This window comes from Bubalus bubalis, chromosome 5 (assembly GCF_019923935.1).
Source record: "Bubalus bubalis isolate 160015118507 breed Murrah chromosome 5, NDDB_SH_1, whole genome shotgun sequence".
NCBI classification, from domain to species: Eukaryota; Metazoa; Chordata; class Mammalia; order Artiodactyla; family Bovidae; genus Bubalus; species Bubalus bubalis.
In genome coordinates, this window is record NC_059161.1 from 20,431,038 (window position 1) to 20,457,460 (window position 26,423).

Here is a 26,423-nt window from a genome sequence, read left to right on the forward strand (position 1 = left end):
CTGCTGGTGTCTACCAAATGTGCAATAGCATTATGTCTTACAAATGCCACAATGTACATACCTTAATTAAAAAATACTTTGTTACTAAAAATGCTAATCATCATTTATGCTCTCAGCAAGTCAGAGTAGTAACATCAAAGATCTGAATCACAGATCACCATAGCAAATATGATAATAATGAAAAAAATTGAAATGTTGCCAGAATTACTAAAGTGCGACACAGAGACACAAAGTCAGCAAATGCTATTGGGAAATGGTGCCAACAGGCTTGTGTGATGTAGGATTGCCACAAACCTTCAATTTTTTTTTTAAAGCAGTATCTGTGAAGCACAGTAAAGTGAAGTAGAATAGGTTTGCCTGTATATACAATGGAATTTCATTTATGAAAAAGAAGAAAATCGTGCTATTTGCAGCAACATGAATTGACCTTGAGGGAAGTGTGTTAAGTGAAGTAAATCAGACAGAGAAAGAAGATTACTATATGGTATCATTATATGTGGAATCTTGAAAAGCCAAACTCATAAAAACAGAGGCTAGAATGCTGGTTAGCAGGGGCTGGGGGTAGAGGGGAGAGGAGGATTGCTATTGGTCAAATGTACAAACTTCCACTTCAGTTCAGTTTAGTTCAGTCGCTCAGTCATGTCCAACTCTTTGCGACTCAGGGACTACAGCATGCCAGGCTTCCCTGTCCATCAACAACTCCCAGAGCTTCCTCAAACTCATGTCCATCGAGTTGGTGATGCCATCCAACCATCTCATCCTCTGTTGTCCCCTTCTCCCCCTGCCTTCAATCTTTCCTAGCATCAGGGTCTTTTCCAAAATAAGTCAGTTCTTCGCATCAGTTGGCCAAAGTATTGGAGCTTCAGCTTCAGCATCAGTCCTTCCAATGAATATTCAGGACTGATTTCCTTTAGGATGGACTGGTTTGACCTCCTTGCAGTCCCAGGGACTCTCAAGAGTCTTCTCCAACACCACAGTTCAAAAGCATCAATTCTTTGGCGCTCAGTTTTCTTTATAGTCCAACTCTCACATCCATACAGGACTACTGGAAAAACCATAGCTTTGACTAGATGGACCTTTGTTGGCAAAGTAATGTCTCTGCTTTTTAATATGCTGTCTAGGTTGGTCATAGCTTTTCTTGCAAGAAGCAAGCATGAGTAACTTTCACCTACAGGGTGAATAAGTTTTGGGATCTAATGTACAGCATGGTTATTATAGCTAATAATACTGTATTATATACTTGAAAGTTGTGAAGAGAGATTTTAAATGTTCTTATAATAGAAACGGAGAAGGCAATGGCACCCCACTCCAGTACTCTTGCCTGGAAAATCCCATGTCCATGGGGTTGCTAAGAGTTGGACACGACTGAGCGACTTCCCTTTCACTTTTCTCTTTCATGCATTGGAGAAGGAAATGGCAACCCACTCCAGTGTTCTTGCCTGGAGAATCCCAGGGATGGGGGAGCCTGGTGGGCTGCCGTCTATGGGGTCACACAGAGTCGGACCATAATAGAAAAGAAATGGTACGACTTCTCTGGTGGTACAGTGGATAAGACTGCATCTGCCAATGCAGGGCACATGGGTTCCATCCCTGATTCGGGAAGATTCCACATGCCACTGAGCAACTAAGCCCAAGCACCACAACTGCTGAACCTGTGCTCTAGAGCTGGGCAGCCACAACTACTGAGTCTGCGTGTTGCAGCTGCTGAAGCCTGCATGCCTAGAACCTGTGCTCTGCAATAAGAGAAGCCACTGCAATGAGAAACCCATGCACCGCAGCAAAGAGTAGCCTGCACTCACCACAACTGGAGAAAGCCCACATGCAGCAACAAAGACCCAGCACAACCAAAAATAAATAAATAAATATTATATAAAAAGAGAAATAATAATAGTATTAACTAACTCCATGGTGGTAATCATTTTATAATATACGTGTATCAAATCAACACACTGTACACCTTAAACAATGTCATATGTCAATTAAATCTCAATAAAGCTGAAAAATTTGAAAAATCCTGCATATGAAATTACATTTTTCTTCCAGTTTATCTACATAAACATTTTTAGTCCATGTAGATAATATAGACAGAGGTTAATATAACTATACAAGTATATGCATTGTATAGGTAAAAGAAAGATTTTGAGAAACACGATAGCTGCCAAATATTTGAAGGGCTGTTATGCAGAAGAAAAGTGAAAAGTAATCTGTGTAGTTACTGGGTAGAACTAGGACTAGGGGTGAAACAGATGGAAATTTCAGGGTGGCATGTATCATTTTATCTCTGCTGCTGCTGCTGCATTGCTTCAGTCGTGGCCGACTCTGTGCGACCTTATAGACGGCAGCCCACCAGGCTCCCCCGTCCCTGGGATTCTCCAGGCAAGAACACTGGAGTGGGTTGCCATTTCCTTCTCCAATGCATGAAAGTGAAAAGTGAAAGTGAAGTTGCTCAGTCATGTCCGACTCTTAGCAACCCCATGGACTGCAGCCTATCAGGCTCCTCCGTCCATGGGATTTTCCAGGCAAGGAAGAACTTTTTGACAATTAGAATTCTTGGAAATAAATGGGCACCCTCACTGGAGTTACTGGACAGGGAATTCCAGAAGATTATCCTAGATGATCTCTGAGGTTCTTTCCAACACTATGACATTGAACCATGTGTCAAAATTAAACACATTTGGGGGATATGCGTGCATGTGTGCTAAATCACTTCAGTTGTGTCTGACTCTGTGTGACCCCAAGGACAGTAACCTGCCAGTCTCCTCTGGCCATGGGATTCTCCAGGTAAGAATACTGGAGTGGGTTGCCATGCCCTCTTCCAGGGGATCTTCCCCACCCAGGGATTGAACTCACAACCTGCATCTCTCACATCTCTGGCACTGGCAGGCGGGTTCTTTATTACTAGTGCCACTTGGGAAACATTTGGGGGAATGTAGAAGAAGGTAATTGAATTTTACAGGCAAATAATCATTATCAACTGTGGCTGTTTTAGGTATAGGCTGAGTAGAGTACAGGGGAACTATTGTGTGTCTATGGATAAGTCTGAGATTTTCCTAAGAAGGAGGCAAGATCTGAGTAGATTTTGTAGATTGTAAATTCAAGTCCTGAATACTGTAAAGGGAGTCACTTCAGTACCATATTGGGGAGAATCTGAGTACTGCAAAAGTGAAGTGAAAGTCACTCAGTCATGTCCAGCTGTTTGTAACCCCATGGACTTTACATTCCATGGGGAATGTCGGCCAGAATACTGGAGTGGAGAGCTTTCGCCTTTCCCTTCTCCAGGGGATCTTCTCAACCCAGGGATTGGAACCAGGTCTCCTGCATTGCACGTAGATTCTTTACCAGCTGAGCCACAACAGAAACCCAAGATGAGTAGCCTATCCTTTCTCCAGGGGATCTTCCCAACCCAGAGATTGAACTAGGGTATCCTGCATGGCAGGCATATTCTTTACCAACTGAGCTATTAGGGAAACCCTGAGCATTGCAAAAATCAGAGCTAAAAAGGAAGAAATCCTAAAGTAGGCTTATTGAATAAAATATACATGCCTACCATAGAAGGGGTGAGGGTTTGAGCAACAGGAGTTAATGAACATTAGGCAATTATAATCCAGGGTATACTGGGAAATAATTTTGAAACATCAGGTGAAAGTTTTAGACCTTGTACATTATGAAGGGGAGGGGAAGCACAGTCAAAGCAATGACAGGAAGAGGTATTTTTGTTTTAGTGAATTGTTTGGTGCTAAAGGTGAGGAATCTCAAAAGAAAAGGCTAGTAGCAGGAGAATCCAGCAGAAAGATGACCCGGATATCCATACAAATGTAGAGAAAGAAATATGGACTAATATGGGAGATAATGTAAGACTGGCAATACCCTGGAAATCCAGATGAGTCAAGACAGGGATCAGTGAAGCACCGCTTACCTATTCCTTGCTTCTGAAAATTGTGGTATTACTTCTATTACAGGGAAGGTAAAGATGATGAGTATCTTTGTCTTCACTGTGCCTCGTTGATGATGATGGGTTTGATTTTTTGTGCCATCCCCTGGCCATTGCTCAGGTGAGGCTGTCCCTATGCTACTGTGCACCATGCACTCTACTTTTTTTTTTCATCTGGTTTCTATACCTGCCTGGTCTTCATCTGGCTTTTGCTCCTGCCTGGAGTTCACAGCTGCCCTCAATTCAGCTTGAGCTAGTACTACTTGGGATTAAGTGTTTCAATGGTTTCAAGTGTGTAATTCTCAGGTGAGTCACTTGGGCTTGATTTTATTGAGATGAAATAGTGTCCCACACCTAAGTAAGTAGGTTTCTCCCTGGTCTATTGCCCCTCACTCCCATTCTGAAAATTCCCATTTCACTTTGAAAAATATATCTTATATTTGCCTTAGTTTTGTGCTCCATCTTGTCTGACTTCTTGCAATCCCATGGACTATGGCCCGCTAGGCTCCTCTGTCCATGGGATTCTCCAGGCAAGAATACTGGAGTGGGTTGCCCACTTCTCCACCGGCATCTTCCCAACCCAAGGATCGAACCCGCATCTCATGCATCTCCTGCATTGACAGGCAGATTCTTGACCACGGGGAAGCCCTTGCCTAAGTCTAGGCAGGATCTTAAGAATCCATGGTGGAAGAATCTTCATATGTTAAACAAAAGTAGTATTTCACACATAATAGTTCGCATATGCAGGTACTGGTGATGACCAGGTAGGGATGCCTAATAAAGTGATATATGACTCCATGTGTTTTTATTGGTAGATTGGTGTTTTTCTTTTTAGTTAAATGCAAGGTGTCAGGTGGTGGTGGTGCGTGGCTCACCTGAATAAATACTGTAGAATTTGTTCCATGATCTAAGCATATTGCATTTGAAAAAATTAGGCCTGGAAATTTGATGAACTTCTGAAAACATTACATTTTTTTGGTACTAATAGTGCTTTTTATATACCAAATACTGTTTTAAGTGCCTTATTTTACATTAACCAATTTAATCGTCACAACAGCCCTATAAGGTAGGTACTATTGCTATCACCATCACGTCACAGATGAGGAACTGATGCATAAAGAGGTTAAATATTTGCCTAAGAACAAATAGCGACCATGTATGTAATCAGAGCTCAGTTTTGAACTTAAGCAGTCTGGCTTAAGTGCCTGTCCTTAACCACTGCACTATGCTATACCCATCCATTGCATACTGTTAAAGAATTAGCAGAGAACCCAGATCTGTTTCCAAGTGACATTCTCTCAGATAATAAAATCAAACAGCAAAACCAATTCTGGCTCTATGATCACCTTTATCCCTTATCAGTGATTTCTTTTTTTTTTTTGCAAACACTTTGGGAATTAAAAGGAAAAAAAAGTATTTAAACACAGGAAAACTTTGATCCAAATGAAAAATTCATATTGTATCCAGTGCTAAAGCACAGTGTTTCTTTTGCCATTTGGTGGGCAATTTCAGTTATTTCTGATGATACCCTGGATGACAATGGGATAATTTCATAGAGCTTTTATTGTAGTGAATATTAATGGTTCATCTTTCATCCTGAGATCTTTCATCTCTCCAAAGGAGAGCTCATCCACCTTTTCTCCTGGACCTTATCTTCCCAATGGTTGTTTTGTTGGTTTTTGCAATGGTTCCTATACTCTGCTTTCAAGCAAATTTTCAGTAAGTTACCTCCAATAACTGATACTTTTAATAAAGGACATAGGGAAGCTAATTGAATAGCTAAAAATAATTATCAAGTTCTTTAAGAATGTAAAAAACTGAATATTAAGATGCGAGAGTGTGCAGTGAGGGGGAGATAAGTGAATATACAAATATATGTCTGCGTGCCTGTGCTTTAAAAACATTTCTCTTTTCTGCCTGAATCACTCTCTTTGGACAATACAGGCAAAAGTAAGTTCTGACTCAGAAACAGGGTCAAAGGTAATTTTATTTTTCTGTCATCAAACGAAGACCTGACCACGTGCACTGTATATAAAGCATGCCGGTGTGAACATTAGCTTTACTGACAAGCGACGTAAGAGTAACAGAAACACATACGTGGTTAGATGGTAAAGTTCAAGAGGACTTCATGATAATATAATAGGAGGAATCGGGTTATAACTGCTTCCCCAATGAGATTGTAGAGTACCAGACAACCAAGGTGAGTGCAATTTCCCATCATGAAATAATTTCAAAAAAATTACCATGAAATAATTTCAAAAAATTACCATGAAATAATGTACTTTATTATGTTCACGTAAATTTTATATCATTTAATTTTGACTGTATGTCTGCTGCTGACTCGGGTGTTTAAAGGAATCCTCCAGGGTATTTTGGACAGCCTCACCTGGATGGCAAGCACCAAACTTCTTGTGCTTTTCCGTCCCAGCTGAGTCGGCTAAAGAACTGTGCACCCGGGGCGCCAGCGCAACTGATTGATTTGACAGGTGGAGGTGGGACAGGGAAACCTTTAAACCGACCGACCCCCCCAAAAGGCTGTAAGCGCGTTGAACCGAACTTGGGAAGGGTCGGCTAAGTGGATTCGGACGTGGGAGGCCGAGCTGCCCCAAGGAACAGAGGGCGTAAAGACCTAAAGCAGCTGTAGACGTGCTAAAGAGGTGGGTACCGGGGGTGGCGGTGGGGGTGGACCCACCCTGCGAGGAGGCGGGGGCGCGCGGGAGGGGCGGGGCCGCCGGGAAGCCCGCCCCCTGAGTATAGCGGAGATGACTGGTCGGGTTGCGGGCAGGAGACGCTCTGTCACACGCTCTCCCAGTGCTCGGTGGTTTAAAGATGGCGGCGGCGGCGGCAGCGGCAGCATTGGGGGCGCGGAGCCGCGGGATGGGAAGGGAAAAGGAGAACCTGTGAGGCGTCGGGAGGCAGCGCGGCGCCTGCTGTGAGGAGTCGGGTGCGGAGCCGCAGGCTGCCGGACCGCTCAGGACCGGGCCTGGGTTGGGAAGGAGAGGCCGGAGCAGCGCCTGGAACCCCGAGGCCAGAGCCGAGGAGGAATGTGACCAGGGGTCGTCGGGGGCGCGGGAGTAAGCTAGCGCAGGGATGGGGCAGCAGGTGGGCCGCGTCGGGGAGGCTCCGGGGCTTCAGCAGTCGCAACCCCGCGGGATCCGGGGCAGCAGCGCAGCCAGGCCCTCCGGTCGCAGGCGGGACTTGGTGGGGCGCACCGCAGAGGCCGGCTTCAATATCTTCACCCAGCATGGTGAGTGTGTCCGGGAGCCGGCGTGAGGACGTGGGGGAGGCCGGAGGTGGAGTTGGGGCGGGGTGGGAGGCAGACAGGCAGCCCTAGGGGGTCGGGCGGGTGGAGGGGTGCCCGAGAGTGGGGGCGGAATCGGCTGCCATCTGGGCCAGTCACGGGAGGCGAGTCACACCCCTCCCCCCTCCCGTCTCCAGCCTGGCTGGCAGCTCCCGGGGGCGGAGGAGGAAAGAGAAGTGGTCTTAGGGATCTTGGATGGACTGTCGTCTACACTGGACACGACTGTGCGGCTCGGGGGGGACGGTGCATGGTATCCTCAGGGGAGAGGAGACTGAGGGAGGTGTGAGCTTAATCCAGGTGTTAGCATAAATAGGTTGTTATCGAAGGGACCGTGAATTGTGCCTCGAGGGATTGGGAAATAGGAACTGAATCTCAGGACGTAGTGGTCTGTGAAGTAGACGAACAAGCCAGGCAATGAGCGGTGTTAGGATAGTGAACAGTGCCCTGAAATCCACTTCTATGGGAAAGGTAAGGATAGTAACTCAGCATTTGAATTTTTTTCTTTTTTCCCAAAGTGGAACTGAAGGGTTTTGCCAAACCATCCTCTGTTCTGCTCTTTTTGAAGTGAAAGTGAAGTGGCTCAGTCGTGTCCGATTCTTTGCGACCCCATGGACTGTAGCGTACCAGGCTTCTCAGTCCATGGGATTTTCCAGGCAAGAGTACTGGAGTAGGTTGCCATTTCCTTCTCCAGGGATCTTCCCGACCCAGGGATCGAACCCGGGTCTCCCACATTTGTAGGCAGATGCTTTACCCTCTGAGCCACCAGGGAAGCCCCTGGTGGGGCTTTTGAGTAGGACACAATTCTGAGATGGCTGGCAGGGGTTTGACGTTGGTGGGCATAGTTAGGACTTTGGGTAGGAACAAGAGTTTTTCTGCCAGTCATGTGTACATGTATACAAACATATATCCTCTCTATGGTCTGGAACCTATTACTTTGGCCTCATATAAAGGTATTTTTAAGTTGTCTCCAACTCCAGTTTTTAATATCTCTTGATCATATAATACTCCAAGAATTTATGTATATTATATGCTTGTCCCACTGTACTAATGTGTAACTTACAAATGTACACAGAGGCAGAGTTTAAGAAAGGATGAGATGAAAAAATAAATATAACAAGAGTTCTAATATAGTCTTTCCTGCAGTCCAGGGAAGAATGGACTTTTTTGCACTCCTCTTAGCTGCACCCACACCTTTTGAGGCCGCTTGTCTAAAGGAAGAAGGGAAAAAAACTGACCTTCATGGAGTTGAGATACCCTAAGATATGAGGGAGGCTGAGGAAATAGATGTGACTTCTATATAAAGGACTGGATAGTTGAGGTTGGCTGAGCAGCAGCAAACTGGACTTTCACTGAAGAGGCATAAGGAAAATAATAAAAGAGAAAAGAGGGTGTTCTTTTCTGCATAGTGTAGGGAAGAAGAGGAAGGAAATGTGAACTGTTCCTTAGAAATGGAGTTTTGGAGGAAGTTAAGACAAATGGTCTTATGCAGAGAAAGAGATGGTGAGTTTTATCAGAGTTCTGGGTTTGGACTTTGTGAACAAGCTGAGTTTCTTAATGGAAAAGAGATAGGTGATTTGGGCCATTCAAGTGTTATATGTCTACTATTAAAGATGCGAGTGAGCCTCTCTCCCAGAGATACGAACATTTTATGAAGGTGCCACATAAGTTAGTCTTTATTGAAATCACTTCCTGCATTGCAGGAGGAAAGAATGGGTAAATAGTTTTCAGGGAAGAAGTGATCCAAGTAGCTTTGCATTGTGGAAGGTGTTAGTATGTATTAAACTTGGCCTGGTAAGCAATGGTGATCCTCTTCGTTTAGTCTCTATTCAAGACCTAAGATTTTCTGAGGAGGAGGAGGTCATGAAGAAGGGAATAGGAAGAGATTTTGAAGGGTGGATAGGATTTGGATCTATGGAGCAAGAAAAAGGGCAGGCTGTGCAGGAGAAACAAGTGTGGACAATTGAAATGAACTTATTTTGTTGATGAAATAATGAGCAGACATCTGTCATGAATGAAGTAAATCTTGCAGGAGTGAATCCTTGAACAAAAATTGCAGGAATCAAGTTCTGATCCTGGCTTCACCTGGCTGGGTGATTTAGCTACTTACTGTCTTTGGGTTTCTTGTTAAATGTTAGATTGGATGATCTCTAAGGTACCTTCTGAGTCTAAGATATTATGATTCTAATTGAGAAGCAGTGGGAAGAAAACTTTGATTACGTTGGGTTATGGATTGAGTTATCGAAAATGTGGCAGAGGAGTTTATATCCTTTCACTTGATTGGTTAGTAAATAGGATATGTAAAGAAACCTAAGTATGAGGTGCTCAGAGACTTGGCCTTGAATGGAGGCAGTGGAAACAGGTGGGGTGAGTTTGAGAGATACTTCATTCAAACAAACAAGTTTTTTGAGCACCTATTATGTACTGGACTCTGGGGATGCTGCTGTGAACATAACAAGGTCCCTGTCCTTTGTGTATCTTAAGGACTTTATGATCTGATGTAGAGGATGAAGGAAGAGAGATGACCCTGGAATACTTAAGGTTATGAACTCTGGAGCCATTCTGTCTGGTTTTGAAACCTGACTTGACTGCTTATTATCTGTAACCCTGGGCAAGTTATTTAACCTTTTTGTGCCTTGGATTCTTCATTTGTAAAATGAGGATAATAAGAATACCTGGTAATAATAGTACCTAGATTAATGAGTTAATGTATGCAAGGCACTTAGAATATGCTTGGCATGTAGTAAGGGCTTGCATGTTTTTGTCTTGCCATTACTCCTCCTCCTCTTATTAAAAATAAGGATGAATCAAAGACAAAAGATTTTGAAATTGGTTTTATTGACAAGTTTGGAAGTTAGAAGTTGATTGAAAAGATGGGAACATGGTAAGTTTGTTGCCAGAGACTAGTTTGTAAAGAATAGAATTGGCAAATAATACCTAAACAAAGGAGAAGTGAGTACTATTTTTAGACAGATGGGTATTTATAAACTTCTGTAGCTCAGAGTTTCTCAACTTCTGCAGTATTGACATTTTGAGGTGGATAATCCTGTGTTATGGGAGCTGTCCTGTGCTTTGTAACGCGTTTAGCATCATTCTTGGCGTCTACTAACTAGATGCCAGTAGCACCTCTTTCTGGTAATCCCCACCCTCTCCTGTTGTAACAACCAGAAATGTTTCCAGACACTGCTGGATTGCCCCTAGGTGAGAACCAGTGCTTAGAAACACATGATAAATTCTGGTTTGAATGAATAAATTGAGTTAGATTTAGAAGCTTCTTAGGGGACCTATTGTTTGACATTTACACAAAAAACCTGGCAACTAGTGTGCAAATCACTGTCTTGAATTTCAGTATTGATATATTAGCACATAATTTCATATATGAAAGCTAGGCCTGACAGACTGTTGAGTTTACATGTAGGTTTAAATGTAGCTTAAATATTGTATGTAGTCAGAAATGTATGCACGTTACAGAAATGCTTTATCAAAGTCCATGGTTTTTTGGTATTTTCTCATTGAAAATGAGAATAGTATTTTTTATTAAAATGTAAGTTGTTATAATAACTTGCTTTGCCAAAAATGCTTTTTGTGAATGTAATGTAGAAGGAATACTAGTTGGGCTGTTTTTGGTATGAAAGAGGTGAGTCTGGGGCTTTTCTGAATCTGTTACTGAACCTTTTCGGTGAGCTGACATTTCATGATTGGTAATCGAGGGTTGAATACTTTCTTTGTCTTTTTAATATCTGACATACCTCACAACAATTGAGTGATTTCACTTCAACTTTACTTTCTTCTCTCACTCATTTGCTGTAAATGCTATTAAAAATAAACCTTAAGTTGTGAAGTTTTGAATAATAAAATTTTTCCCTTTTTAAATCAAGCTCATCATTTTAAGTGGTCTCATTTACTTATTTAGGATCTGTAGTTCATGTTTTAATATTGCAGAAGGAAAGACACCACAGGTTGAAATGATACAGTAGAAAAGAACAGGAAGGCTGTTTGCAAGGGAATTTTAATCAGTGACCTAGTATAGTGGTCACTGATTCTTAGGAGAATTAAACTTTTACAAGTAAGTCAGCTGTTACATTTTTATTAACCTCCATATCTGTGTAAGACCCAAGTATATAGTTGTGTGTGTGTATTTTTAGAAAAGTAACAATAATTTGTGGCACAGATTCTTTTATTACAACCCAATTGACAGTAAGGTCACAGGTAAATTTTGAAATCTGAAGTTTCTCCTTAAGGGTCTTCAACTTGCTTTAATAAGGAAATAAAAGCCAAACAAAAGGAAAAACCAGTATCTTTACCCCTTCCTATCCCTATACAGTATCATTGTTTTCTTTTCTCTCTGCATTCTTTTCTATCAATGTCAGTAATGATGATAATTTATATTTGTGTAGTTTTTTAAAGAGCTTATGAACACCTTTTATGTCCTTTATCTTATTTTGATTTTTTTAATTATAATTGACCCTTGAACTACACGGGTTTGAACTTCAAGAGTCCACATGTAGGCAGATTTTTTTCAATAAATATGTACTGTAGTTTTATTGTGATAGGTTGAATCCACAGATGCCAGCCCCCGATGTGGAGGACCCACCTGTAAAGTTGTAAGTGGATTTTGACTTCTTGGAGGGTAGGCAGTCCAACCCTCAAGTTGTTCAGGGGTCAACTGTACTCTGAAATAGGTGAGGACAGATACTAATCTTCCCATTTTATAGATGCAGAGTAAAGAGAATTGAGTGACTTCCCAAGTATTTCAGCACACAGCTCTTTAAGTTATGGTGCTGAAACTCAAGCCTTTGTCTCCACATCTTGCCATTGTGTAGAGATTTAAAGAGCATAAGTTTTAAAATTAGGTAGAGTTGGATTCAGATGTTGCCGTGTCTTACATTAGTAAATGGTTATAACTCCAACCTCAACAGTTGAATTAAAGAATAAAATTTTGTAAGGCTTGTAAGTAATAAATAGTAGTGTTGTTGTTGGCACTGTTATTTACCTCAAAATGATTGTGAAAATGATGAGTCTCATGAAAATGTAAGCTATCGTAAAGCATTCTGAAATGTAGCATTGTCTTAGCATTTACATTTTAAATCTGTTTTCTCTAAGTCTATTTTTCTCTCAAGCTACTCTTGATTATTAAGGGACTTTTAAGAAAGCAGCAAAAAGAGAAATTTTGGGACTCTGAAATCACCTTAGGCCTGCCTTCCTTGAGGTTAAATGTTATCCTTTTAGGATGATTGGTTTTATGGTTCTTTTGTACTGGTGTTTTTCTTCCTTCAGAGAAGTTGAACCAGAAATACAAGGCAAGGCAAATGTAAAGTTTAGGTTGAGACCTCATTTTAAGCTGGCACATTTATTCGCTGCTGCTGCTAAGTCACTTCAGTCGTGTCCGACTCTGTGTGACCCCATAGATGGCAGCCCACCAGGCTCCGCTGTCCCTGGGATTCTCCAGGCAAGAATACTGGAGTGGGTTGCCATTTCCTTCTCCAATGCATGAAAGTGAAAAGTGAAAATGAAGTCGCTCAGTCGTATCCGACTCGTAGCGACCCCATGGACTGCAGCCTACCAGGCTCCTCCGTCCATGGGATTTTCCAGGCAGGAGTACTGGTGTGGGGTGCCATTGCCTTCTCCGAGATTTATTTGCTAGTTAATATATAATGACTTTTTATATTGTAATGTCCTTCATTTAACATCCTTTAAGACCTTTTTGTGTCTCCTTACTTAATGTTAACCTCATGAATCTTAACAGGTTTCTTCTGCAGTAGATAAATTTGAAGTTTCACTATTGATATAGAGCTGTTCTCAGACTTTTGTGTGGAGACCCAGATTGCTGGGTCCCACTCTTGAGTTTCTTATTTGGGTCTGAGGTGGGATTTGAGAATTTGCATTTCTAACAAATTTTTGGTGTTGCTGGATGCTGCTGGTTGGGGCCCCACATTGGGAACTGTTGGTAATGTGAGAGTAAGAGGAGTGGTGGATCAAAAGCAATTCAAAGATTGTCAGTTGTCAGAAGGCATAATGTATTGACTCTTCTACTTAAAATTGGTTTATAATTCCCTTTGTTCCAAGTCTGGTGTCCACATGCAAGTGTCCACTGGTCTTATACCAGCTTTTTGTCAGGAAAAGATGCTTTGGCCTCAACCTTTTTTTTTTTCTTAATCTCTAAAAGTTTATATGTTGAAATTCAGTTGAAAGATGCACTTTTTAAAGAATTTTGTGTCAGGAAAAACGGAGGGAAGAGACAGGGTTCTGCTGATAGACCTAGAGTGGGCCCTAGTCCCTGGAAGAAGCCGTGAAGAATAATTGCCACTTATTGAGTGCTGCTGTGTGGCAAGCATGTTCTAAGTACTTAATAGCAGGTTTGTTTTTGTTTTTGTTTTTTTTCCACTTAAACTCCATAAAATCCTTCTGTCCAAATTGAAAAAGATTAGAGGCCAAAGATGGGATACCTGTTTGTGATTCTATAGGTATGGTATGATGGTGCCTAGTTTCCTTTTGAGGTTTGTGTTTATGTATTTGTATGTGTGTGTATATGGGAAGATTATTAGTTTTTTTCTTTTTACCCCATCTCTCTTGAGACCAATGATGAGGTTTTCAGCATGGGATACCAGAGTTGGGCTTCCCAAGTGACTCAGTGGTAAAGAATCCACCTGCCAGTGTAGGAGACAAGGATTTGATTCCTGGGTCAGGAGGATCCCCTGGAGAAGGGAATGGCAGCCGATCCCAGTATTCTTGCCTGGAAAATCTCAGGAACAGAGGAGTCTGGCAGGCTATAGTCCATGGGGTCGCAGAGTTGGATATGACTGAGCGACTGAGCACACAGGAGACCGGCATTAGATCTGTATATTGACTCTGTGACTATGGATTGAGACTTAGGTACCATGGTCTAACACAGGGAGCGGTAGGCAATCACAGTACAGTTTGAAATCTCATGATAATGTTGAACTACTGGCTTAACCTCTAGATTTAGTATTACTAACATTTCTTATTTAAAGACTGACACCCCCATCCCCGTTGATAGATTATACCTTTCCTTTTCTCTTTGTATTGGTATGTTTATAGCCACTTAAAGTGATCTGTTTATCATTGCAATATGCAACTTATAAGGATGTTTCTCCTTTTTAGGTAACATGACAATCTTTTTGAAAAAATTAATGTGACATTCCAGAGTATTTTCTGTATTTCTATGTTCAATTAATAGTAATTGCCTGTGTTAATGTTGCAAAGAGAATTTTTAGGTACAATTTAGGCAGAATTGCTGTCTCAAAGAATGATGCTGTTTTAGATACTGATTAAGACGCTGATGAAACAGTTGAAAAACTAGCCTTGTTTTGTGTGTCTGTGTGTGGAGAAGTACATGTTTTATATAATAACTCTTGGTTATTAATCTCTGCATTTTTGGGTTGAGGGCATAACTTTAGTCTATAAATTTGTGATTATTATACTAATTATAGTGATTTTTCAGTTCAGTTATTTTCAATTGAACTTTCACTCAAATGTACAGATTAATATACCCATTAAATATAATACCATGCCAAGTATAATTTTGGTTGCTTAAAAAAAGAACTATATCGAGCCTTTTCTGTCTCTTTGCTTCCTGGTGTAACTGTGCTGAGTCTATGGTGGTGGTACTTCAGGCTCCTCTGTAGTGAACTCTGCCAGGATTGGCTTTTGATTCAGCAGAACACAAAGCTCACCAGCAGGCCCAGGCAATTTATATTCCCTGACTTGCTTTCCAAGGAAAGGGAGGGTCTAGAAACCTTTCAGTTGATGTGGTCATAGTCAAAGAAAATGTTCTGTTCTGGCTTAATATACAGTATGTACACAGATAATTTTGTTAACATATTCCTTTCTCTATGCTAATTCCAGCAAATTAAAATAATAGGACTAAAGAGTGCCACTTAGCATCTTGTGGTTCCAAGTAATTACTAAGAAAACATTTTCTAAAACTAACAGTGCTAACCGACACAGTTCTTATCACCCATCTGTTTCTTATGGGGAAGAAAGGTTGATACTTGAAGGTTTTTGTTATGGTAGCTTTCTTTTATTTTGAAATTTGCATTTTTAATTGTATAAAAATCTGTAAAGAGGTACGTGTGCATGCTCAGTCGCTTAGTTGTGTCTGACTCTTTGTGACTCCATGGACTTAATGTGCCAGACTCGTCTGTTTGTGGGATTTCCCAGGCAAGAATACTGGAGTGGGTTGCCATTTCCTCCTCCAGGGGATCTTCCCAACTCAGGGATTGAACCCGTGTCTCCTGCATTGGCAGTTGGATAGTTTACCAGTGAGTCACCAGGGAAGCCTATACATAGTACATATATCTGAAGCATATATAGGTGTTATTTCACACTGTTATTTCTCCATGTTTTGCAGAAAGAAATGTCATTTGTGACTAGCATCTAGAATAAAGCATGTAATTTATTGTATATGTATGCAGTGAGGAAGGTATTAAGTTTGGTAAATACATTCCTGATGTTGACAATTCATAGTCACAGTGCTACATCAGTAGTTGAGATATCTGAGCATTGATTTTTGGTGAATGTAAACCTTTTAGCTGTGAAAAAGATGTGTTCTACAGAGGAGTTCCAGATTCTCTCCAGATTGCATTGGGACTTGTGTTTAGCTTCTGAATCAATATATGTATTTTTAATTTTGATAATCCATTAGCTAACTCTAAGACCAGATTCTTATGCTATGTTTAATTCTGTGAAACTGAGATTTAACTTTTAAGGAGGTATGAGGAAAAAATATTTTCTTTGATAAATATGTATTTTTACCAGAAGTTAACTTTCTGATACCAATAAACTCTGGTCTATTCAGAAATAGAAATAAAATGTGAAGAAAGCATTTTTTTTTAAAGGAAGTATTTCAAACATACAGAAAAGTTCATATAGCAGAATGTCCAGGTACCTGTCACCCAGATTTAACAATTGTTAGTTATGTCACATTAAAAAAAGAAATTATAGAGACAGTTGAATATGCTTTGCAGACCTTCTCAAACCCATTCTTCTCTCCTTATCCTGAGGTTAACACTACCCTGATGGTGTTTATCCTTCCCTTCCACATAGTTGGATTTTATTCCACTTGTAATTATCTATAGAGTGTATGTGTGTGTGAACATCAGTTTGTAACTTTGTATGTTTGAAAGATTTACATAAATGCTATGCCAGACATATCATCTTGCAGCTTTATTTTTTATCCTGTGTGATTCTGAGATATATCCGTGTTGAAATAATATAGTTCAGTATTCCATTGTATACCACAGTTTATTCAGTTTTCATATTGATGGTAGGTTGTTTCCAGTTTTGCATAAAATAGATGGTTGGAGCTGCTATTTGTTCTGACCAGAAAGCTCTTTTTAGTTATTTTTATCAGAGAAATATATGCGGACAGTTTATAAATAGTCAAAGAATATGACAAGTTTTGGGGGGTGGGGAACAGCCCCATCCCTCTTCCCAGGTTGGCAGTGTCTAGTATGGCAGCTACTAGCCACATGTGACTGTTCAGCAAATGTTCTTTGTCCTAATTGAGAAGAGCTGTGTTAAAATAACACTACATTTTGAAAACTCAGTATGTAAACAAGAATATAAAATATCACATTAATATTTTTATGTTCATTACCTGTTTACATGACAGTGTTTTATATACCAGATTAAATAGATTATTAAAATTTAATAAAAAATTTAACTTCGCTGCCATAATATGTAAAATGACATATTTTTGCTTACATTTGTGGTTCCCATTTCTGTTGGACAGTCTTGTTTTAAATAAGCTCTATGAGAGCAGGAACTTGATCTTGCCCACCACCAGAGCAGTGACGGGCACAAAGCTGATGCTCGATAAATTTAAATGAGTTGATGCATTCAGCAGGTGTAGAGAGGTTTTTTTTTTTTTTTTGTATTGTTCACTTAGGGTGCTTTGAGTTTTCTTTGCAGTTACTGATTGGTATAAAAGTTACTTTGAATTTGGTTTCATTATCCAGTGTATGTTTTTCCTTTTACTACCCTATTTTTAGCTTAACTACACTTTCAAGTCTTAGGATATCATAATGTTTTCATTCTGTCTTTATCATTATATTTGTAATTTTCTATTTTGAAGTGAAGTGAAAGTCACTCAGTTGTGTCTGACTCTTTGTGACCCCATGAACTATACAGTCCATGGAATTCGTCAGGCCACAATACTGGAGTGGGTGGTCTTTCCCTCCTCTGGGGGATCTTCCCAACCCAGGGAGCGAACTCAGGTCTCCCACATTGTAGGTGGATTCTTTACCAGCTGAGCCACAAGGGAAGTTAATCCTGTTGTTCAGGAAAATTCTAATGGATTTGTAATTTCTTTGATTTAATTATTTCAAATTATTGATTTCTTGAGATTATTAGCTGTCTTCAAAGAGAAAAGTCATCTTGGCCATGGCATGTGTCAGGATGGCTTTAGCTTTGTTAAATTTTCTACCAAGCTGTTGCTTTCTCAAGTCTGGGGTCATGGTTATCCTTTTATATTTATCTGTTTATTCTTTTTTCTTAACATATAAAATCTTTTTATTTTAAAAATTCTTCCTCTTTTTTTCCTCTAGCTTATTGGGATATAATTAACATAATATTGTGTAAGTTTAAGGTACATATACAGCTGTTTGATACTTTTATATGTTGTAATGTGATTACCATTATAGCATTATCTAATAACACTTCCATCAAGTCACATAATTACTATTTCTTTATTGTGGTGAGAACATGTAAAATCTACTCTTAGCAGTTTTCAAATATATAATATGGTAGTGTTATAATCACTAGTCCCTGGTGGCTCAGAGGTTAAAGCATCTGCCTGGAATGCGGGAGACCCGGGTTCGATCCCTTGGTTGGGAAGATCCCCTGGAGAAGGAAAATGGCACCCCACTCCAGTAGTCTTGCCTGGAGAATCCCATGGAGGGAGGAGCCTGGTAGGCTGCAGACCATGGGGTTGCAAAGAGTCGGACACGACTGAGCGACTTCACTTTCACTTTCATGCTGCTGTATATTAGATCTTCAAAACTTGTTAATTTTATAACTGTAAGTTTGTACCCTGTGACCAGTGTCTCCTCATTCCCCTACTTAGGCCCTGTTAACCATCACTTTTCTCTCTTGCTTCTCTGAGTGCAGCTTTTTTAGATTTCCACATATAAGTGATATCATACAATATTTGCCTTTTTCTATTCGGACTTATTTCACTTAGTGTGATGCCCTCAAAATTCATCCAAGTTGTTGCAAATGGCAAGGTTTCCTTCTTTCTCATGGCTGAGATATTCTGTTGTGTGACTGTATACACACACGTTTTTATCCATTCATCTCTTGATGGACACTTAGGTTGTATTCTGTCTTGGCTATTGTGAATAATGCTTAGTGAACATGGGAGTGCAGATGTACCTTCAAAATCTTGTTTTCAGTTCCTTTGGATATAAACCCAGAATAAGATCATTGGCTGATATGGGACTTCTGTTTTTAAGTTTTTGAGGAACCTCTATACTGTTTTCTGTGGTGGTTGCACCAGTTTACATTCCCAGTAACAGTGCAGAACAGCTCCTTTTTCTCCACATTCTTGCCAGTCCTTGATATCTCTTGAGGTTTTTTGGTGGCTTTTTCCCCCCTTTGGTTAAATGATAGCCCTTCTAACCAGAATGGGGTGATAGCTCTTTGTGGTTTTGAGTTGCATTTCCCTGGTGACAGTGATGTTGAGCACCTTTCCATATACCTATTGGCCACTTGTATGTCTCCTTTGAAGAAGTGTGTATTCAGATTCTCTGCCCATTTTTAATTTCTTTCTTTCTTTTTTTGGCCTCATGGTGCAGCTTGTGGGATCCTAGTTCCAGGGATTGAACCCATGCTCTCATCAGTGAAGCACAAAGTCCTAACCACCGGGACCACCAGGGAATTCCCCGCCCATTTTCATTTTTTTACTTTCTTACTTTTTTTGGTTGCACTGCGTGCATGTTATTGCGTGCGGGCTTTCTCTGGTTGCAGAGAGTAGGTGCCACGCTCTAGTTGTGGTGCACGGGCTTCTCGCGGAGGTGGTTTCTCTTGTTGCAGAGCACAGACCAGCTTCAGAAGTTGCGGCACTCCGGCTCGTTAGTTAAGGCACACAGGCTCAGTAGTTGTGGCCCAGGGGCTTAGTTGCTCTGAGGCATGTAGAATCTTCCTGGATGAGAGATTGAGCCTGTGTTCCCTGCATTGGCAGGTGGATTCTCATCCTCTGTGCCACCAGGGAAGGCCTCTGCCCATCTTTTAATTGAACTGTTTTTATGCTATTGAGTTCTATAAAATTTTTCCTCCTTAAGATTAAGAGCTTGGTGCATAGATGCTTGAGAAGTCTGTCTTAAATGATTATTTCTCAATTTTTATGTAATGCACCACCTGTCTGTGGTTTTTGGTTGTCCTTCTAGTTCAGGAAATTTTGAACTCTTTTCCTGGGTTTCCACATTATTTACCCTATTTTCCCTGTTTTCTTTATATTTATAGATTAGTTCTTACTGATCTTTTTTCAATACCTCACCATTTTTTTTTTTACTATTACAAAGTTTCATCAAATTTATTTTGATTTACTTATGTTGAACTATAGGTATTACATACTCTCTGTAGTTACTTCTTTTCCCTTAGCAGTTTTCTGTGGGTATAATATGTGTGAGTAGGACTCTTGGTTACAAGTGGGAAAGACTAACTGTAGATTATGTAATACACAGAAAATCTGTGTGGAGACAGTGGGGACTCAAGGACAGCAATGCAGTTAGGCCGGCCCAGAGACAGGAAGTGGAAGGCTGCTGAAATCCCAGGCAATATTTATTTATTCTGTCTCTTGTTTTGTCTTCTGTTTGCTCACTTTATTATCTCTTAGACATTTAATTCATACCACAATTTCCTTTTTTTTTTTGGGTAATCTTTCCTGGTCAAAAGGATGGTCCATATTAAACTAAGGCTTCTTAGTCTCAGTTGCATATTCTCAGGATTGGAATCACCGCTGTGATTGGTGGTCAGATCACCTCTGTAACATTGACATTTTAGGCTGAATGATCCTTTGTGGAAGTTGTCCTGTGCATTGAATTTAGCAGTGTCTTTGGCCCTATCAGCTAAATGCCAGTAGCACTCACCATCTAACTGTAACAACCAAAAAATATCTCTAGATATTGCCAAAATTCCCTTGGAGGTAAAGTCACCCCTGATTGAGAACTCTGATCTAGAGTGTTCTTGACTGTTCTGGGCCTACCACTGTGTGAGAAGGATGTTTCAGAAAAGCCTTGTGAGCTAGGCAGGTCCTCAAAATGTCTGAAAAGTATTTCCAGTTTTTTGTAGCAGCTATAAATTTAACACTGTTTTTCATTATTTTAGGTGTTTCTTTTTAAAATATTTTTTTCTCATTTAAAGTATTTGATATTAATATGTTTCTTATTAAAATCTTAAACTGACACTGTAGAACTTGCTGTTTTTGGTCATTACTCTGAATCTCTAAATTTCTCAATCTCCTGCTGATTTGTTTCTTTTCCTTGAGGGTGAGTGTATATATATGTGAGGATGTTGGTTGTTTTAAGATAAAATTTATGAATTTGGTAGCCAGACAGGCATAGGTAGAATATACTTTTTTTTGGGGGGGAGGGGACGCTGCGCGGCTTACATGATCTTAGTTCCCTTATCAGGGATTTAAACCTGGAGTTCTAACCACTGGACTGCCAGGGATTTCTCAGTATTCTGATATATTTAATTTACAGGTAGATAAACTAATGCTTAGGTACATGAAACAAGTTGATCATGGACATGTAGCTTAGAAGAGCACAAAAAATTAGGGTCTAGTTTTTATTATCTTTCTAGGTTTAGTTTCTAGTTAATCTTTAGTATTATTTATGTAATAATATTCAGTGTTTATGTGCCAAACTCCATGCTTCAGATGTTCTCTCATTAGTCCTTGGCAAATAATGAAAACGGGTCTCATAGTAAGACATGTCTGACTCTTAATGCTATTCTCCTAACCATTGTGGTTTAATAGTAACATAATAGCATTGGGAAAGGATTGGGTGCTTGTGTCCCAGACCCTTTATTCTATGATATCACTTAATCCTCAACACAGCCTTGGAAGCTATACATACTTCCTGGTTTTACCTATGAAGGCGTTTAGCTGAGAGGGAGTAAGTATCTTACTTACCTTAAGGCCACACAACTGACAGGAAGCAGAGCCTGACTTGACTTTTGTGGTTTTCCCAAGTTTCTGCTGCACCTAGGGGGAAATATTACACTGATGCTCCACTGTCTTCACAGAGCTTTCATGATAATAAAATAGAAGGAAAAATACAATATAATGTATGTCAGATCAGATCAGTCGCTCAGTCGTGTCCGACTCTTTGCGACCCCACGAATCGCAGCACACCAGGCCTCCCTGTCCAACACCAACTCCCGGAGTTCACTGAGACTCACGTCCATTGAGTCAATGATGATATAGTTCACTTTATTAAGGATAATAAATATTACCATTTTGTTTATTTTGAGACTAGTCTTCGTGCACTTGTTTGTGACTCCTTAGGAATTTTATAGAATTGAGTTTAAAAGAAATACTAATAAAAGCTAGATAATTACTGTTAACAGGAAAATAGTTTTTAAAAAAATCATATTTAAGAGATTATTATTTATCCTACCAGGAATGACTTTTTGTTTGCTCCCTCATCTTGATATAAATAGTTTTAACACTTTGTAGTTCTTGAAGCTTTTGGATTTTCTAGTTGAGTGCTTTCGATTATAACAGCAGTCAGTGCCATTTATAAGTATGCTGTTAATATTGTGGTTGCTGGTGTTAGACTATGTAGGTTTAAATCCTGGATTAAATTTATGATTTAACATACCAATATTTTGATGTGAGTGGAAAATAAATAGCTTGCTGGGGTAATACATAGTTGCTAAGGTCTCTTAGGGTTCTGAATTTTTTATGTGTATCTGTTTCCTCATCTGTAAAATAGTCATGTGAAGTAAACCCTGCCTCATAGAGTTATGAGAATTAAATAATTATTATATGTAAAATGCCCAGAGGGTACGTGATAAATCTTAAGTCCTCAAAAATTGGGTTGACTAAGCATAGCATAGTATGTTTTTTTAAAGTTGCCTTTCTAACATGTTTGTTGGTTAATGTACTTAACAATTATGGTACTATTAAGACTGAGATAATTTTGATACCTTAATACCAAGCAGTATATTGTATTTAGGTTTCTTCTGTGTCTAAGTGAAATTCCCAGATTTCAGTGCTTCTGAATATATAGGTAAGTATAATGTATAGTTTTATTTTGGTACAGTTATCAGCATTCTGATTGGATATTTCTAGCTCTTCAGTTAGATCAGTCTTTCCTCTTTCACAGAGGGCACTTCGAAAGTATCCTGAAATGCCTTCTCATTCATATGAATAGAATAGTTGTAGGGGCCTTGAGAAAAAAAAAGGAAATGGTGAAGCAGTGGAGTGAACGCCAGTGAAAGTGTGTGTTGTATGTGGGTACTCTGGGGATCATGACTCTCCACTGATGGGAATCATTGTAGATCTGAGCCTAATGGAAACTGGAGCTAGTAAACCATCAGAAGTCAAGACTGCATACTCCATCTTTCTGTTTTAGGGGCTGTAAGGTTTTAACAACTTTTTTTTTGCTCTGTACATCTGTTCGGTTTTTCTTTCTTCCAGTGGCTTTCTCTGTTTCAGCTTGCGGTATATGGAGTGTAATATCTGCTCAGCTTCAGCATGACAGCTCACAGTGTATTCTTTTGGCACTTATCCCTGCTGCTAAATGGCTCAGTCTTTTTCTCTTGTAAAATTTAAGACATTTATTTATTTATTGAATGCTCAGTACCTTTGTATAGTTCAAAAATCAAATGGTGCAGAAGTGTTTCTGCGACCATGTTTTCCTTGACCAGTCAGATTTGGGGAATCCAAACCACCAGTTTCTTGTGTATACTTTCAGAGGTATGGGTGTGTGTGTGCGTGCATGTGTATCCCCCCAGTCCTTTTTTTCTTTAAGACCAATGGAAGCATATTGTGTAGACTGTTTTGCATCTCACTCCTACCCCTCCTACTTAATTTGTCTTAGAGATTCTTCCATGTTAGTAAATAAAGAACTTGCCTTTTTTTTTTTTTTTTAAATGAATGGCTTTTCATTGTATGGATGAATTATTTGTTTTCAAAAGTTACTGTGCAGTGAAAAATATGTATCATTTTAAACATATGCTAGGAATAGCTATAGAATAAAAGGCTTGAATTGGAATTGCTGACAGGATATAGGGATTTCAGAATAGCCACTTACTGAATAACTGTCTTTACCTTTTTGTATACTAAAATTCTGTGTGCATTTGGTTTTGTTTCTGGATTTTCTTTTCTTTCTGATTTGCCTAATTATGTGTCAGTATCACACTGTTTTAATTATTGTGTTTTTATGATGTGCATTATAGCATGGCAGTTAATAATATATAGACTTCTGTGCTAAACTGCCTTGCTTTAAACCTTTACTTCCTTAGCTGTGTGATCTTGGGCAAGTTACTTAATATCCCTGTAATTCAGTGTCCTTATTTGTAAAATGGAGATAATACCTATCTATAAGGTTGTTATAAAGAATAAATGAATTAATAAACTGCTTATAGATATATAAGCAAAGTGCTTAGGAATAATGTTTGGCATGTTATTAGTGCTGTGTAAGTATTAGCTCTTTAGTGTTTCTACCATCCAGTCTGGCTAGTTCATTTCTCTGTATTTGCAGAATATTACTGGCTATTCCTCCTTGCTTTTTTTTTTTTTTTTGTATTAACTTTAGAGTCAGTTGGTTTGTCTAGTTAGGATAGAATAGGTAATGGGTTAGTAACAATAGCTCCTCCCCACCCCAGTCTTAGGGGATTAACACGTCAAAAGTTTGTCATTCACAATACCTGTTCAGTGAAGATCACTGTGTGTATTGGGGGAGGGGGGGTCTTGGCAGAGGTAGGAGAGGGATTCTGCCTGTTTGGAGCTTCCCTGGTGGCTCAGACAGTAAAGCTTCTGCCTGCAGTGCAGGAGACCTGGGTTTGATCCCTGGGTTGGGAAGATCCTCTGGAGAAGGAAATGGCAACCCACTCCAGAACAGAACATGCATCCCATGGATGGACGAGCCTGACAGGCTACAGTCCATGGGGTCGCAAAGAGTCGGACACAACTGAGTGACTTCACTTTTGTCACCCAGAGACCCAGGCTGACAGTCTTACATCATCATTCTAGAATGCTGGCAATTGCATTGCAGAGGGAAGGAGAGATTGTTGAATCAAGTGTTAGTGGAAACTTTAAAAACCAGAAGAGGCATCAGATCAGATCAGTCGCTCAGTCGTGTCCGACTCTTTGCGACCCCATGAATTGCATTTCTTATATTTCATTGACCAGAGCAAGTTGTTTCTCATCACATCATGCCATGGGGATGAGGAAGGTGCAGTTTTGCTATGTGCTGGGAGGATGGAGAGCAATAATTAACTACCTTAGTTTGCTCTGTTAGTTGCTAAGTATTAGGTCATTTTTTGTGTTATATGCAACACACTTTTTGTTGTTTAGTCGCTAAGTCGTGTCTGACTCTTTTGCAGCCCCATGGACTGTAGCCCACCAAGCTCCTCTGTCCATGGGATTTCCTAGGCAAGAATGTAATGCAATACACTAAGCCTTTCCTTTAGAGAGAAGACCCAAATTCTATCAAGTAACTTTGCTGAGCTAAAAATCTTTAATCTCTGTCAGTCAGATTCAGGGGAGTTTCCTTTGGTCCAGACAGCTGTGAATAAAAGATGTTATCAGCTGGTCTGTCAGAAAAGCATCTTAGTATCTTCTCAGGCTCTTTGGTTGTGGGAATGGAGATGTAAAAAGAACTTCCACTTTCAACTCTATATATGTCTATATTATTTGACAAAATTTTTTACAGTTAGCAGATACTGTATAAAGAGAAATATCTTAAAGACAATCTACCACAAAAGAATCCTCTTACATCCTATTTACGTTAATTAAATAATGTTTAAGTGACGCAGCCAGAGCTGGACTGTAATGTAAGACTTATTCCAGCCCACTGCGCTTTCCAGTGTACAAGCTGTCTCTCTTCATGCATGGACTTTGGTGTTACAGCTTTCTAACAATAATATGAATGTAGTTTTTGTTGTTGTTATTTGCAATGAATACAGAAAGGAAAAAAGTTGACTTTGAGGAGGGTAATTTTGGGGAAGATAATGAAATTGAAGAATGATCTAAGACAGTTCCCTGTGTTATTTGTACAAGTATAAAATGTTCATTTATTACAGAGATCTTGCTTCATCTTTAAATAGAAAAGGGGGTGAAAAGCCATATATTTACTACTCGTTTCCTTCATTTCTCTCAGGGGAAAGGAAAAAAATTAGTTTGTTTTACTGTAAAAGTGGTATATTTCATTATAGAAAAGAAAGAACATGAGCAAAAAGTAAAACAAACCCCAAACCCACCTTCCTGTTCTGGTGTGTATCTTTTTAAACTTTGTTTTCATAGTTTGTGTTGTTAACTAAAAAGTATATAAAACGTGTGTGTTTAGTCACTCAGTTGTGTCTGACTCTTTTGTGACCCCATGAACTGTAGTCCACCAGGCTTTTCGGTCCATGGGATTTCCCAGGCAAGAATATAGGAGTGGGTTGCCATTTCCTTCTCCAGTGATCTTCCAGACCTAGGGATAGAACCTGGGTTTCCTGCATTGGCAGGCAGATTCTTTACCACTGAGACACCAGGAAAACTGTGTATAAAACATTCATGAAGTTTTTTTGTTAATTAATTTTTTTACTTTATATATTTCAAAACTTGTAAATTTCTCTTTCTAGAACTTCTGTTTTATTTATCCTCATTACATTATTTAACTTTCATGCTTTTGTCTTAGATTTTTGTTATTCATGTTTCCTTAGATAAGTTCTTCACTGAAGCCCTCTTCTGTATTCTTTGGAGCTCATATTAAGTATATTTAAGGCCAGGAAACATTAATGGGAGAGATTATAGAAAAAAGCAGAAGGCATTTCAGCAATTATTTCGGAGTACTGATCAGGATACAGATCAGTCACTATATCACGTACAGTCCAGCGTTGCTTAATTTGCTGATATAAACCAAAACTAAGAAAGTGTGACTTTCTATATGTGTATTTAAAAACCTTTCCCCTTTTTCAGTTCAGTTCAGTTGCTCAGTCGTGTCCGACTCTCTGTGA

At 39.7% G+C, this 26,423-nt stretch overlaps 1 protein-coding gene across 4 annotated transcripts in view; it reads left to right on the forward strand.

Moving 5' to 3' along the window:
* The first annotated feature begins 6,704 nt into the window (after positions 1–6,704).
* The window catches only part of ABL2 (ABL proto-oncogene 2, non-receptor tyrosine kinase), a 98,853-nt gene continuing 79,134 nt past the window's right edge, over positions 6,705–26,423 (forward strand). For 2 of the 4 annotated variants that reach the window (XM_006048565.4, XM_006048567.4), the window contains exon 1: positions 6,705–7,178. In XM_006048565.4, coding sequence (XP_006048627.4) covers positions 7,022–7,178 — 157 coding nt within the window. In that variant the 5' untranslated portion in view covers positions 6,705–7,021. The remainder of the gene's footprint in view (positions 7,179–26,423) is intronic. The other 2 variants (XM_006048568.4, XM_006048570.4) reach the window with 1 other exon arrangement.